This window comes from Podospora pseudocomata, chromosome 4 (assembly GCF_035222375.1).
Source record: "Podospora pseudocomata strain CBS 415.72m chromosome 4, whole genome shotgun sequence".
In the NCBI taxonomy this organism is placed as follows: domain Eukaryota; kingdom Fungi; phylum Ascomycota; class Sordariomycetes; order Sordariales; family Podosporaceae; genus Podospora; species Podospora pseudocomata.
Window position 1 is genome coordinate 310,014 of NC_085888.1, and position 13,814 is coordinate 323,827.

A 13,814-nucleotide genomic window follows, 5' to 3' on the forward strand; every position below is an offset into this window, starting at 1 on the left:
TCGGCGAGTCGGCAACGTTCCTTCCTGTTGAGCTGTGACCAGAACATGGTGCCTTCCCCTTCTCGAAGTCGCGCGCAGCAAAGGAGGACAGGGCTGGCACCTGCCTGTCCAATCGCCCTGCGATGCTAAGATGAATATGGCAACAGGCTCCTTCCCGACCCTGACAGCCGGGCGAGATTTCTTCTCCTGGAAACTTTTCTTCCATAAAGCCCGACCTCACATTTTTGGTACCCTCCAGTTTCTCTTCCATTTCTAGACAAACCGTCGCTGGGTGGAGGTGCTCGATTCTGTGGAGTGCAGGGTGATGGTCTGATCTGTCACCAGAAAAAGAAACTCGCCTTCGAGTCTTCTGTCGGGTCGTTCCAGCGCTGATTCAGCAAAGATGTCTCGACGACGGTCTGTGATAGGCCTGTCACCACCTCGTCCTCTGTCGCACCTGTCGTGAACAGGAGAACAAACTCATCCCACCACCATTGGCCGGGTCCCCAGACAAGTCATCCAGAGCGGTCTAGAGCCCAGGGTTCATCCCACAGACTCATACACGATACGGACCCTGTCTTGCTGCGATCGGCCAGCCACCGGAGCAACACAGCTGCTGTGGCCAGCGGACAGCGTCTGCGACAACATCTCTTTTGGGCCAGCATTTGTCACATCATGGCTGCCCTGACCTCGCACTGTGGCGTTCAGGTTGTGCCTTCCGGCCGTCCACCGACGACGACACTCGATCCCCGGTCACTCCACGCTATCCCGTTATCGCCAGCGCGCAATATCTACTGCATCTCCAGGGTTGTTGCTGTTGCTTTTTGCTGGGACGAGTTGGTGCTCGCCACATCCACCACCTCACCACCACGTTTCCGGCGTTCCATGAGAATCATGGCTGCCGCTGCTTGTGGCACTGCCTTTCACCACACCCCTCCCCCTTCCCCCCCTGAGCACCCCCTACCCTGCTTGCCTTTTATTCCATATTTCTCTTGTGTCTCCGCGGCGCTCGATCTCATCCGAGGACACAAGTCAATGACCTCTTCGCTCTTCGACATCCTCCTCTGATAGCACCTTCCATCTTCGCGAGAACGACCTCGCCATTTTTACACCATCATCACGACGCGCTCTGCGTTGTTGTCTCCGCCGCCTCCATCCCCACGTGCTGCAAAGCCACCTCTGAGTCCTTTCCCGGCATCAAGTGAGGTTGGCGCCACGTCTAGCAATGCTTCTTCACTGGAAGGACAATCCTATACTATCATCAACAGCTCTTCTCACGCAAGAGACCAAGTCTTATCAAGATCCCTTCTCAGACCCTCGACCATCAACCCATATGTCCTCGCCAGAGCTGGTCGAAAGAGTCTTTCCCATCCGCCTATCTATTCTTGAGAACTCACCATATCTGCGAAATAGTGATAGTATGTGTTCCTTCCACCCCTGCGACGTCAATCATGCTGACTCAAAGTGCTCAGCTGCTGGAGTTGCTCTCTCAGTTGTTCCTGTTCAGGCAGAAGATGACCATTCTGTGATTGGTGTGGAAGCCCAGGTGGCAGCCCCCGATGGGCTTGTCCCAGGGCCAGATCCTCAAGCACCGTTGATAACACCCGAAGCTGTTATCGAACATGGCCCTGACGAGGCATCGAGATCGTCGAATCTTTTGGTGACGGACAGATTTGAGTATACCGTCATGAACGACGGGTCACACGGTGTCTTTCAGGGCACACGACGAATTGTCACCCGTTGCGAAGATGAGTTGATCCACATCCCCGGAGCAATTCAATCGCATGGTATGCTCGTGGCTCTGAAGCGGCGAGCAGAAGGTGTCTACATTCCCCGGATTGTGAGCGAAAACTCGTTTCAAGTCTGCCACTTTCACCCTGCCGAGATCTTTGCCCTCGACAGCTTCAACAAGGTGGTACCGACATACCAGCGACCACTGTTTAATACCCAGCTAAGAAGTGTGAGAACCACGTATGAGATCACGAGGAAAGAGCAAGAACCTGTGGTATTCGACTTCTCCTTTAGCGATCCCGAAGGACTTATTATTCCATGCTGGTGCGCTGTTCACTACCTTGGAGGCGAAGTCGACTTGTACATTTGCGAATTTGAGTTGCAGGACAACGCATTGCACCCCATGGCCCATTACTGGCAGGCCGATGTGCCGCCAAATCCCATCGACACTCTAGGAAGCGACCACATGGATCTTGCCACTGTCTCAAGCATGCAGACTCGCAGTCAACCTGTCATTTCCAGTCCAGACGCCCTGTGTGGCGGTCTTGGCCCCAATGCATCCTCGGTCGAGGTCGTCAACGTGGCAACCAAGATTCAAAAACAATTCTCGGCCGCAAAATCGGTTCCCCAGTTGCTGGATTCTATTGTCGGCGTGGTTAAGGAACTCTCAAGGTTCAACCGGGTCATGGTGTACGAGTTTGACCAAGATTTCAACGGCACAGTCGTCGCCGAGCTCATGGATCCCGCCACAAGTCGTGATGTTTACCGTGGTTTGCACTTTCCACACACAGATATCCCACCTCAAGCACGGCGCCTGTACATGGTCAACAAAGTTCGTGTGCTTTTCGACAGAACACAGACTACCGCCCGGTTGGTGGGTAGAGACCAGAAAGACATCGAAACCCCATTGAATCTCACACACTCGTATCTCCGAGCAATGTCGCCGGTCCATCTCAAATATTTGGAAAATATGGAGGTTCGATCTTCCATGTCTCTGTCGCTCGAGTCGGAGGGCAAGCTTTGGGGGCTGATCGTTTGCCACTCATATGGACCCACGGCAACGCGTGTACCTTTTACGGTGCGGGAATTGATATATTTTGTGGGCGTCTCAGCATCGACCTGTTTAGAGAAACTGCTCAACGCCGACAAGCTCAAAGCTCGGCGCATCATTGAGACACTTCAAGACCAAAAGAGCCCCAATGAATGCATCACGGCATCGTCGGACGAGCTACTCAAACTCTTCGAGGCCGACTGTGGCTTCCTTGTGGTGGAGGGTGAGGCTAGAACAATTGGGCGACTGGCAGCATATGCCGAGGCCGTAACACTGCTCAAGTATTTGTTCTTCCGAAGATCGAGCAGAATACTCGTCTCGAGCAACTTTGCCCATGATTTTCAGGATCTTCACTATCCAAGCGGCTTCAAGGCAATTGCCGGTGTCTTGTACATCCCATTGTCGGGGACGACGGACGACTGTGTGGTGTTTTATCGCCGAAGTCAGCTTCGAGAGGTTCACTGGGCAGGGAAGCCATCCCTGGCAGGCAAGTTTGGCACGCTGGAACCTCGCAACAGCTTTCAAAAATGGACCGAAGTGGTGGATGGAACCAGCAAGAACTGGACACCAGAGCAAGGTAGGCACCGCACCATCGTGCCAAGGGACGAGTAACGGACTGACCGAAACTAGCCACCATGGCCACCATGGCCCAGCTTGTTTACGGCAGCTTTATCAGAGTCTGGCGTGAGAAGGAATCCGCTGTCAAAGAGACAAGGTTGAAGCGTCTGCTTCTGCATGATGCATCACACCAAGGTAAGCGATTCAAGGGAAGAGATTATCCCATCCCAACGCTGACATACACCGACAGTGCGAACACCCCTGAACGCCGTGATCAACTACCTTGAGATGGCCCTCGAGAAGCCTCTGGAGGAGAGCACCAAGCAAGCTCTCACGTCGTCCTACACGGCATCCAAGTCTCTCATCTACGTCATAGATGACCTCCTGAATTTGACAGGGAGCGCAACTGGGTCGATCCCGCAGCTCTCCAACCTCTTTGATGTGGGAGTCTGCTTGGAGGAGGCCATGGAACCTCTCGAGCGGCTGGCAAGGGAGAAGGGAATCGAGGTTGTTCTCAAACCCTGCACAGGAGCTGTTCGATTCGTGCGAGGTGACCCATCCAGTCTCCAACGGGCCGTCTCCATACTGGTCGCCAACGCCATTCAGCATACAGTCATGGGGCGGGTGTTGGTCGAGTGGACTACAACGGGCAAGAAAATGGAGAGCTGCACGATGCACATTTCGGTCAGCGACTCGGGCCCCGGTCTCAGCGAACGAGCCCTCGATGACATGTTTCAGGAATTTGAGCAGGTTCCAGACGAAGACTTTGACGAGCTCATGGGCCAGTCGCTGGCGCCGAGGGACAATGTCCTTCGCGTCGGTGTTGGACTAGCCTTTGTGGCCCGCTATGTCAAACAACGGAACGGGCAGCTGAGAGTGAAGTCAGTCAAAGGACTTGGCTCAACTTTCATCATAGAGGCGCCCTTTACCGTGGTATCGCGCGCACACTCTCTGGCTGCACGTAGGGACGCATCCCCGCTCCCAGCATTGCCCATGCCTGGACGCCCGTCGGTTTTGGGGTCGCTTCCCCCCAAAGCACACGACATCACACCGGCAGGATCGTCAGGTGCGGGCCTGGGATCCAAGATGGGTGCCTCGCCACCCATCGTTGTGCCGACACCAAGCATTTCGCCCATGGACACGGCGCGGACGCCGACGACACTCTGCTTTACCGTCCTGATTGCCGATGACAACATTATCAATATTCAAATTCTCAACCGTCGCCTGACCAAGTTCGGTCACAAGGTTCTTGTCAGTCGCGATGGCCAAGAGTGTTATAACATGTTTGCGGCGAATCAAGCTACTACTGATTTTGTCCTGATGGATCTCAACGTGAGTTCCGTTGCATCCTTCCGCACATGCTTGCCTTCTCTAACCAGATTCTCGTGAACAGATGCCCGTCGTCGACGGTTGGGCTTCGGTTAAGATGATAAGAGACCTCGAAAACGCCAGACCGACCCCATCTCGCGTTGTCCAAGCCTGTGGCCGTGTCCCTGTCTTTGCCATATCTGGCATGCTCCGGCGTGGAGACGAACAGCGGTACAAGGATGTGGGCTTTGACGGCTGGATGCCCAAGCCCATTGATATGAAACGACTCTCCACCTACTTGACCGGTGCTGTCGACGCACCAACACGGAAGCAAGGTGTTTATCAAGAGACACACTTTGCCATGGGCGGGTGGTTTCCCGAGGAGACTGTCCCACCACTTGTTATGGAGAGGCAGTTGCAGCCGGAAGAGGAAGTCGTTGAGATTGAACATGTTAAGGAAGAAAATCCCGAAGCAGCTTACATTCCTCTTCCTGTGACAGCAATGGAGTCTCCATCAGTGCCGAGGGCTGATGACTCCTTCTTCCCCAGCAAGGATTGGAGCGTACCGCCAGCCAACGAAGATGATCATCGGATGGCTTGTCCTCTTCCACTTGAAAAGGATGGTATTGGCCAGAAAGAAACTCCCCCTCCTGACAGCGCCATCGCCATCCACTCCACCATGAATACGCCCGCGGTGGAGGCTAACCCGGAGATTTGGAGCCTGCATCAACCTCAACCACCAACGGACAGCATCGAAGCAGTGCTGGAAGCTGATGAGTGCCCTCCATCGAGTGAGGGCGCAGCAAAGCCAGTGTCTGGCCGAGGTCATGCCCAGACACCTGCAGCGAGACCGCTTCAAGTGGACCCCTTTTCTGAATACTGCTCGCAGCCAGAGGTATCGTCCCCTGCGAGGACGATTTGAACAGTCTCATTTCTCCTCTGTTTTCTTTTCCGTTTGTAAAGTAATGATTTGTTTATGCTTTCTTGTTTGCGGCCTACTCTCTGGCGTTTTGGTAAGGGGTTGGGTGTTGAGACGGTCTGGAACAATTTACGATAAGGAACAACATTTCCGGATGATCAATGGGTGTTTGTTGTTTCGTCATGTATTTCGTGTCTCATTTGTTCTGGGTCATCTAGGCGGCATATTGTTCTTCCTGCTGTCAGCCCCTGTCATGGAGCATAAATCTCGAGCATTGTTTACAGGCAGCACATTGGAGCAAAGAAACAGCTACAAAGCTTTTGAAATTCTGTTGCGAGGGGAAACGGTGGAGTGAGTTTTGTGGCAGGTTGTTCAAGTGGGCTTGGATGAGGGTGTGTGTGATGCAATAATAAGTAAATGGTCTTTGAACAAAGAGGTCCTTTTCTACTGAAGAATGTAGGTGTTGTTATTGATGGGCATTTGTCTACGTTTTGCCACCTCCATCTTCTTGTAACGTGCGTGATAAGCGAGCGCCGCAGACAAGCGAGCGCCGCACTTTCTACCACCCTACCACAGCTATCCTCAATTACACAACCACAACACTAGGAAATAACTATAACTGAATCGGAAACAGATGAATCAGATGATTCTGCAGCCTCCTGGCATGTACGTGCATTATGGCCAGGCTTACCGCACACGCTACAGCACCGAATCTTCGTACGAGACCCCCCTGTACCACCACCACTTTGTCGTATTTCCAGGGCTACCTGCTCACCCACAGCCTTCTGATCCAGTAGATCCTGTGCCTCTTGTATAGTAAGTGACCCTCCAAGCCGCAGCGGCCAGAATTACTCTAGCTTCGTTAGAGGTAGAAGACATGGTTTTTGGTTGAGAAATGGATTGTTGAAGGTGGAGGGTCAGGTCGTGTCGAAAAGTGCGGCGCTCGCTTATCACGCACGTTATGGTTTTTCTGATTAGAATAAAGTATCACCACAAGAGACAAGAGGTTGTCTGTCAATCAGAGTCCACACAAACAGAAGACATGGAGCGAAACAGTGCGAAAATTCAATGATGAGGGGGAATATAAAAGCCTATAAAAAACAGCTAACGTGATCCACCATCGAGCGGGACACCCCATCGACCGGGACACTTTTTCTCCCACTATAACCACCCAACTTCAATTCGCGTTTTCTCTATCACAACAATGTCCGACAGCTTGCCAGAAAATCGAGTCCTTTTAGCGATCAATGCGATTCGATCAACACCGCGCTTGAGCATCCGACGCGCCGCAGAAATATACAACGTGCCCAAGTCCACAATTGCTGCGAGAATGAAGGGCCGAGTTGCGAAGTTCGACAGTTACAACGCACGTTCGAATTTGACTACGATAGAAGAGGAGGTGATTGTTCAATATGTACTCGACCGAGATTCGCGAGGGTTTTCGCCCCGGATTGTCGACGTGGGTGATATGGCCAATCTCCTGCTTCGGAAACGCGGTGCGCGACAGGTCGGAAAGAACTGGCCAGACCGCTTCGTTACCCGACGTCCAGAGTTAAAGACGCGTTTTAATCGCGTCTATGACTATCAAAGAGGCCTCTGTGAAGATCCTGCAATTATCGAGCCATGGTTCCGACTGGTTGCCAACATGCGTGCGAAATACGGCATCCTCGACTGCGACTTCTACAACTTCGACGAGACGGGCTTTATGATGGGCATGATACGGCCAGGGATGGTGGTCACGCGCTCCGATCGGGTCGGCAAACCAAAGGCTATTCAGCCGGGCAATCGAGAATGGGCGACAGCGATTTGCACTATTGCTGGCGACGGGTATGTGGTGCCGCCTTTCTTGGTGGTGAAGGGCCGTTTCCACCTCGCCAGCTGGTACTCCGAACATCAGATACCTGACGACTGGGCCGTCGCAACAACAACCAACGGATGGACAGATAATAAGACTGCTCTGGAATGGCTGCAGCATTTTGATGAGCACACTAAACACCGTCGGAGGGGTGTATATCGGATGCTGGTGCTCGACGGCCATGAGAGCCATGTTAACGCCGAATTCGAGGACTATTGCAAGGAGAATAACATTGTCACCATTTGTCTGCCTTCCCATTCCTCGCATCTTACCCAGCCTCTCGATGTGGGTTGTTATAGCGTCCTAAAGAAGATGTACGGTGCTGAAATCGAGCACTTCATCAAAGCCCGGATCACGCATATCACGAAGCCCGAGTTCTTCCTTGCGTTCAAAGCCGCCTTCAGCCGGACTTTCACCCAAGAAAACGTTCTCGGGGTTTTCGGGGTCTGGACTTATCCCCTACGACCCGCAGGCCGTCCTTTCGAAGCTAGATGTCAAGTTGCGGACACCAATCCCCTGGGACCCTGATGGGCCACCAACACCTTGGGCCTTTAAGACGCCCAAGACTACCAACGAAGCCCTCTCGCAGTCTACCCTTATTGAAGCTCGGATTGCAAGACATCAGTCGAGCTCTCCGACTCCGATTTTAGCTGCTGTTGATCAGCTTTCGAAAGGAATACAGGTATTTTCCCATCGGGTGACCCTTTTACAAGCCGAGGTACGGACACTTCAAGAGGCCAACGAAGCACTTTCAAGCGTCGGAGGGCCAAACGGACGCATCTCCAAGACGGAGGTGCTATTAGTGGAAGCCAGGCCAGGGAGATAATGGCAGAGAAGGGTGTGGTTGAGGAGGGAGGGCATGTCGAGGAGGAAAATGAAGGGTCGTCAAAGAGGCGTCGGACGGGTTCGCGGCTCTGTGGCATCTGCCGCAAGGCTGGCCACAATGCAAGGACATGCCCAGAGGCTGGAGAAATACATAGTTCAAGCGATTCTGAGTAGTTTCAATTGATTGCATTGGTTTTTGGTGGACCTCTGGCAGTTTGGAATGATGATGTCTAGAAAAGTGCGCGGGTCAATGGGGTGCGCGGGTCAATGGTGGATCACGTTAGTAAATACACAAACAACCACCGTCCCTACCCTTTCTACCACCCGCCCGCCTTTCTCATTTCCTCTGCCACTAACAATTCAAGACCATTTCCCCACCTTTTCTTTCCCTCCCCTGAAATCCATCCAATCCACCCAAACCCCACCATTATAACTTCGTTTGTTGCACCGGCATCTGTTTTCGTACCCCCCTATTTCAAAGCGATTTAACCCCATTGAAAAAACACAAAGTTTGTAATAACAATAAAAAGAGGTGATAAATTCATTCCATAACCCGTTATCTTTTCTCTCTTTCTCTCTCTTTCATTGCTTTCTTCAACCCATCACATTCTCACCTCCCCTTACCTTCCCCCCCCCCTTCCCCAAGTTTCCACCTCCAACCAGCTAGAGATGGAAAAAGCAAAAACAAAACACAAAAACAACTTTTACACAACGACTTGCAACAACCAATACAAACAACACACACCGAAAAACTTTGCAAAAATGAGATGAAAAGAAAAAGGGGCATGTGTGAAAACCGTGTGTGTGTGTGTGTGTGTGTGTGTGATATCTCAAGTTCTGAAACAAAACAAAACAACAGATATAAATCGAAAAATCGGAAATGAAAAACAAGAACACAAAAATAGTGTATGTGGTATTAAAAGGATCTCCTAGATCCATTGCCTCCCCCGTCGCTACCAACCCCAGTCTTCCGTCCAACGCTTATTCCACCACCAAACAAAAAGTCAGATAAACAAACACAGCAAAAAGACAAGAAAGGAAAAGTGCGTTTGTTTGAAGATGGGACAGGCGAAAAAAAAGAAAAAAAGTAAACACCAGAGAAATAGAAACAAAAGCAGAGTGAGGACCGACACCCCATGCATGCGAAGCCAACCCAGGACACCGACCCGCACCCGTACGCATCCCAGCTCAAATAAACCATTTACTTCCTTCTCAATGTTTAAAAAGACAAGGGGTGAGAAACAACTACCGAAAAAAGAAAATATGACCGGTTGACTCTGAAAGAACCCATGGTGTTCTGAGAGTTGCAGAGTAAGAGCGTGGTTGTAAATCGCTGCTGCATGTATAAAACCGAATAAACAAAGAGCCTTGAAGAACTGCCGATATCGAGAGAGTATAGACCAGAAGAAAGGCGACCATGGGAATCACGAACCCCAAATCGCTCACTGATCCTGACCAAGACAACCAAGGCTGGTTGAGAGTACTCGCGTTGAGAGGGCCTGGATAAAGCACCTCAGCTCGTACATACGACTTTCGCAGGACTCCGGGGCCCTTATGGTGTGTGTTGAATGAGCAGAGCGAGATCCTAGTCCGCCGTGCCAATCGTGTTCGTCCCGTCATCCATACCAAAACCTGTACCGCCAAAGTCGAAGTTGCCCACACCGTCATCGCCGTTGGCGCCGTCGTGAAGGAATGAATCAAAGTCGAAATCGGTCAGAACGTCGTTAGACTGCGTGGGGTCGGCAAATCCAAGAGGGTATTCCTGACAAATCGTGTTAGCAGACCGAGGGGTGTGTGGAAGATCTAGGGGTCCCTACCATTGCGCCTGTATCCATGTACAAATTGTTGGGATCCTGATGTTGAGGGGCGGCCACTGGTGGCGCTTGGGGAGGAGGCTGTTGGACAGCTGGCTGGCCGTTGGGAACCACCGGACCAGCGTTGATGTTCTGGTTCTTTGCAAAGTTGGCCGGGTTCGACGGGGTGATGGGCGTCGCTGGTGTTGGCGCCTCCTGCGCATTCTCGTCGCCGGCAGGCGTGGCCGCCGTGTTGTTGAGGTTATTGTTCGTCTTCTTCTGTGCGGTCTTTTGTTTGTTAGCATCACGTCCGGCCAAAGGGAGGCACAAGTCTGGAATCCAGGAAATAGCGGCCTACCTTGGCCTTGGAATTCTTGGTTTCCTTCTTCTTCGGCGCAGGCTTATTGGCAGCCTGTGGGGTAGGGGGGGCGGCGGTGCTCACTTGGGGTGACGATGTGGCGTTGCGAGAGTTTGCAGCGTTCGCAGCAGCATTGGGCGCCGATGGGGGACCCATCGTCCGCTGCGCCTGAGTTGGTGTTCCTTGGATCTGAGGAGGAGGTCCTTGGCCGGGGATTTGTCCGTTAGGCCCGCCTGGAGCCCACTGCATTCCAGGACCCTGCATGGCCTGCCCCTGGCGCTGCGCCATCATTTGCTGGTGAGCCAGCTGCTGTTGGGGGTTGAACTGCGGGTTCGGGTGCGAGATTGGAGGGCGCATGCCGGCACCGTTCATCTGCATGTTCATAAACTGCGGGCCTCCGTTGGGAACCATGTTGTTGCCATCCATAAAGTTCATGGCGTTCGGGGAGCTTCGGGACTGGACCGCTCCGTCGGGAAGGGGAGAGCCGCCCATGTTGGCAGCGTTGTTCATCTGCTGGGCGCGCTTCATCTGCTCGGGGTTGGGGGAAGCACCGCTTCGGCCTCCTGGCGGGGAAGTGCCCTGCTGGAAGCCTTGGGCATTGGGTCCTGGGGGTCCGCCGGGGGGTCCGTCAGGGCGAGGCATGTTGTTGGTGCCAAGATCTTGCTCCTGGCGAGCCATCATCAGCCGTTTCTTATTCTGCTGCTCGAGCAGCATCAACTGCATCTGATAGTCCTGCAACGCATGGTTGCTACCGCCCGTCGCTTGCCCGTTGCCTTGGACGGGCCTCATGCCGGCGGCGCCCATGTCGTTGGGATTGTAGTATTGGTTCAGAGTTGGGGCGTCGGGACCTTGGGGTACCATCGGGGAGCCCTGGCCTTGTGGACCGACGGCGTTTGCCATGGGTTTGTTGGGCATCTGGTTGCCATGGTGCTGTTGGAGGTTAGCCGAGTACGTGGCAAGAGACTTTGCTTGTACGTGTGGAGAGGCAGAGATGAAGGCCTGGAGCTGGTCAGGATTCAGCTGCGTTGGGTTGATGCCATTCTGAAGCAGTAGTGCTCGTGCTGAATCGGGGCCGTTTCCTACCTGCTGCTGACCCGGCATGCCCTGCGGTCTCCCGTTCGGCATCATGACGCCCGCTTGGGGATTAAACGGGGCGCCGCCGTCAAGGCGCGGTCTCTTGGATGGGGATGGCGCATTCTCGGCCGACGCTGGCGATCCAGGCCTTACCCGGTTGCCTTCCATGTCGGAAGGGTCGCGTTGCATCTGGCCGGCGATCTTGTTCTGCTGGAGCATCTGCATCGTTTGAGGGCTATCGGGTTATGGATTAGCACGCTGTCCCGCAGTGGCAAGTCAAGATGGAAGAGAGGTGCAGAACATACTTTTGGTTGTTGGCCATGGCGGCCCTCTGGAGGTTGTTGCCCGGCTTCACACCCATGTTCATGGCGGCGCCATTTTGCATGCGCATCATGTGGTTCTGGTACTGCTGCTGATTGTACGCATCGGGACGCATGTTGCGCAGCAGGTTTCGCTGTTCTTCTTGCTTCATGCGAGATTGTGCCTACATGATCGCGTTAGCCAAGCCCTGGGCAGAAGCCACATATCACCGTACCTGAGTATGTTGAACATATTGGTTCACAATCTGTCCTCCGGGTTGACCGGGAGTCTTTTGGTGCGAGAACATGGTCCAGAAGAGAGAGAACCAGTCAAACAAGAAGCAACTCTCGTTGACATGCACGGGCACGTTAGGCGCGGGCAGGTCGTCTGGTCGCTTATCGAGGAGGTCCTTCGAGTCTGTGTCCATGGGGTCGTCGCCGAGACCGTTGCTATGCCCCGGACTTTGCTTCTTGACGTTGATGTCGCTGTCGGCGTTGAGGACAGCACGGGCGCATTCCCACATGCCAGAGCGGATGAAATACTCGTAGATGTATGTGTTGAGCAGCGTCCTGTGCTGGTCAGAGCCATGGCGTTGGGCGACTTGGGGCGCGAGGCCGCCATTGTTCATCATGCCCATGGGAGCGTTGACCGGGCCGCCCATGCCTGCCATGCCTGTCATGCCTGCCATGCCTGCCATGTTGTTCATAGTTCAGGCGGGAGGGAGAGCAGACCTGGTGTCTGCTCGGGTCGGGTAGCGTGTTTTTCGCGTGGCTTGTGGTGACGTGAAGAAAATGAGGGTGCGATATCGCCGGGTGGATATGACTAGGTAGGTGACGGCTGCTGCGGGTGAAAGTGCAAGCGGTTGATCCGAGATGCAAATTGAATGTCTCGGTCGCCACCTGTGGCACGCGGTGCGCTTAGACCCGGCAGGCGGTGGGCGTCTCGGGGATTGAAGACGTGGGAGCGGAAGCCAGTTCGGAGGTGTTTCGGAAGCGGAGGAAGCAGACGAACTGCAGACGTGACACGGTCGGGGACAAGTGCTGCGACCTTAACGCAACGATCGCGATGGAGCGTCAGACCGTGACCGACAACAGACTCAGCCAGAGATCGGGGAGGGGAGGGGGCTGGGCCACAAAGAGGTTCTGGCAGCTGGTGGGCGCTGGAGGCTGTGGTGGTGGTGGTTGTGGTTGTGGAAGGGGTTGAAGGAGAAGAGGTTGGTTTGAGTTATGGGGTCAGGGTCGTTGGAGTCGCGCTGGTGGTGGTAGTGGTTCGGCGGCGGCGGTGCTGTTCTGGTGGTCGGCGCAAGGCAATTGTCGTCCTCAGTGGCTCACCCGCGACTGCTGGGCCAATGCGGCTGGATGGGATATGTCGGCGCGGCGACACGGGGACCATCAAAGTGACATGGCTCGGGGGAAGGTAGATGTTGGAGGAATCGGCGAGCAGGGACCAGTGCGGTATGGGGTAAGGCAGCCGGAGAGGAAGAGAGGAGGATGGGGGATGGGGGTTGGGAATTTTGAATTTTCGGCGTCGCTTGAGCGCAATGGGGGGGGAGAGCACAAGAGCAAGCAAGGTGATTGGGGATGGTCCTGTCACACTCTCCTGGGACGAAGCCTCTGCACTGCGCAGTTTCTAGCACGCCCTGGCCTGGCTGCCCGCGTATTTTTTATACCAGACATCACGGCTGCCTTGGCATTCGGGCGAATGAGGCACTCATGCATCATGGTCAGGCAGCTATTGCAGTAACGAGGCCTTGGCCCTCGATTAGCCTCTCTCACCTGTCGTCAATCATCAAAGATTCCAATTCTCTTCCAGGTTGTTGGTCATGGTTGGCCCCAGCACCCAGCAGAGCAGTTGGAAAATGCAGCTTTGGGCAGCCTCATAACGCATCGGCCAACGGCCAGTCTGGATGAGCTTCAATGTAAACTAACTGCCGTTGGCTACCCTCCTCCGAAAGGGTTGGTGAACAGGAGCGTTGACAATGGCAGTAGCGAGCAGAGACAATGGCATCACACGGGGAAGGGCTGGAAGTTCGTCGGCAGCCAGCGCCGAAAAAACCTCCTGAC

At 53.9% G+C, this 13,814-nt stretch overlaps 3 protein-coding genes across 3 annotated transcripts; 2 read left to right on the forward strand and 1 right to left on the reverse strand.

The window, feature by feature from the left end:
- Positions 1-7: 7 nt before the first annotated feature.
- QC762_0061830 (uncharacterized protein) lies at positions 8-3,373 on the forward strand (the record flags this gene model as incomplete). The annotated part of the gene is made up of 2 exons (XM_062883615.1): positions 8-1,397; positions 1,452-3,373. The coding sequence occupies exons 1-2, from the start codon at positions 1,205-1,207 to the stop codon at positions 3,371-3,373; spliced, it is 2,115 nt and encodes a 704-aa protein (XP_062743053.1). The 5' UTR covers positions 8-1,204.
- Positions 3,374-3,396: 23 nt separating this feature from the next.
- On the forward strand, positions 3,397-5,994 carry QC762_0061840 (uncharacterized protein; the record flags this gene model as incomplete). Its single annotated transcript, XM_062883616.1, has 3 exons — positions 3,397-3,514; positions 3,570-4,651; positions 4,713-5,994. The coding sequence occupies 3 exons, from the start codon at positions 3,397-3,399 to the stop codon at positions 5,547-5,549; spliced, it is 2,037 nt and encodes a 678-aa protein (XP_062743054.1). The 3' UTR covers positions 5,550-5,994.
- Positions 5,995-8,574: 2,580 nt separating this feature from the next.
- Positions 8,575-13,814, reverse strand: QC762_400900 (uncharacterized protein). The gene is made up of 5 exons (XM_062889544.1): positions 11,987-13,814; positions 11,757-11,935; positions 10,378-11,686; positions 10,044-10,307; positions 8,575-9,988 (listed from the first exon to the last, which is right to left on the reverse strand). Exons 1-5 carry the CDS (start codon positions 12,455-12,457, stop codon positions 9,812-9,814), a joined length of 2,400 nt encoding a protein of 799 aa, XP_062743055.1. The 5' UTR covers positions 12,458-13,814; the 3' UTR covers positions 8,575-9,811.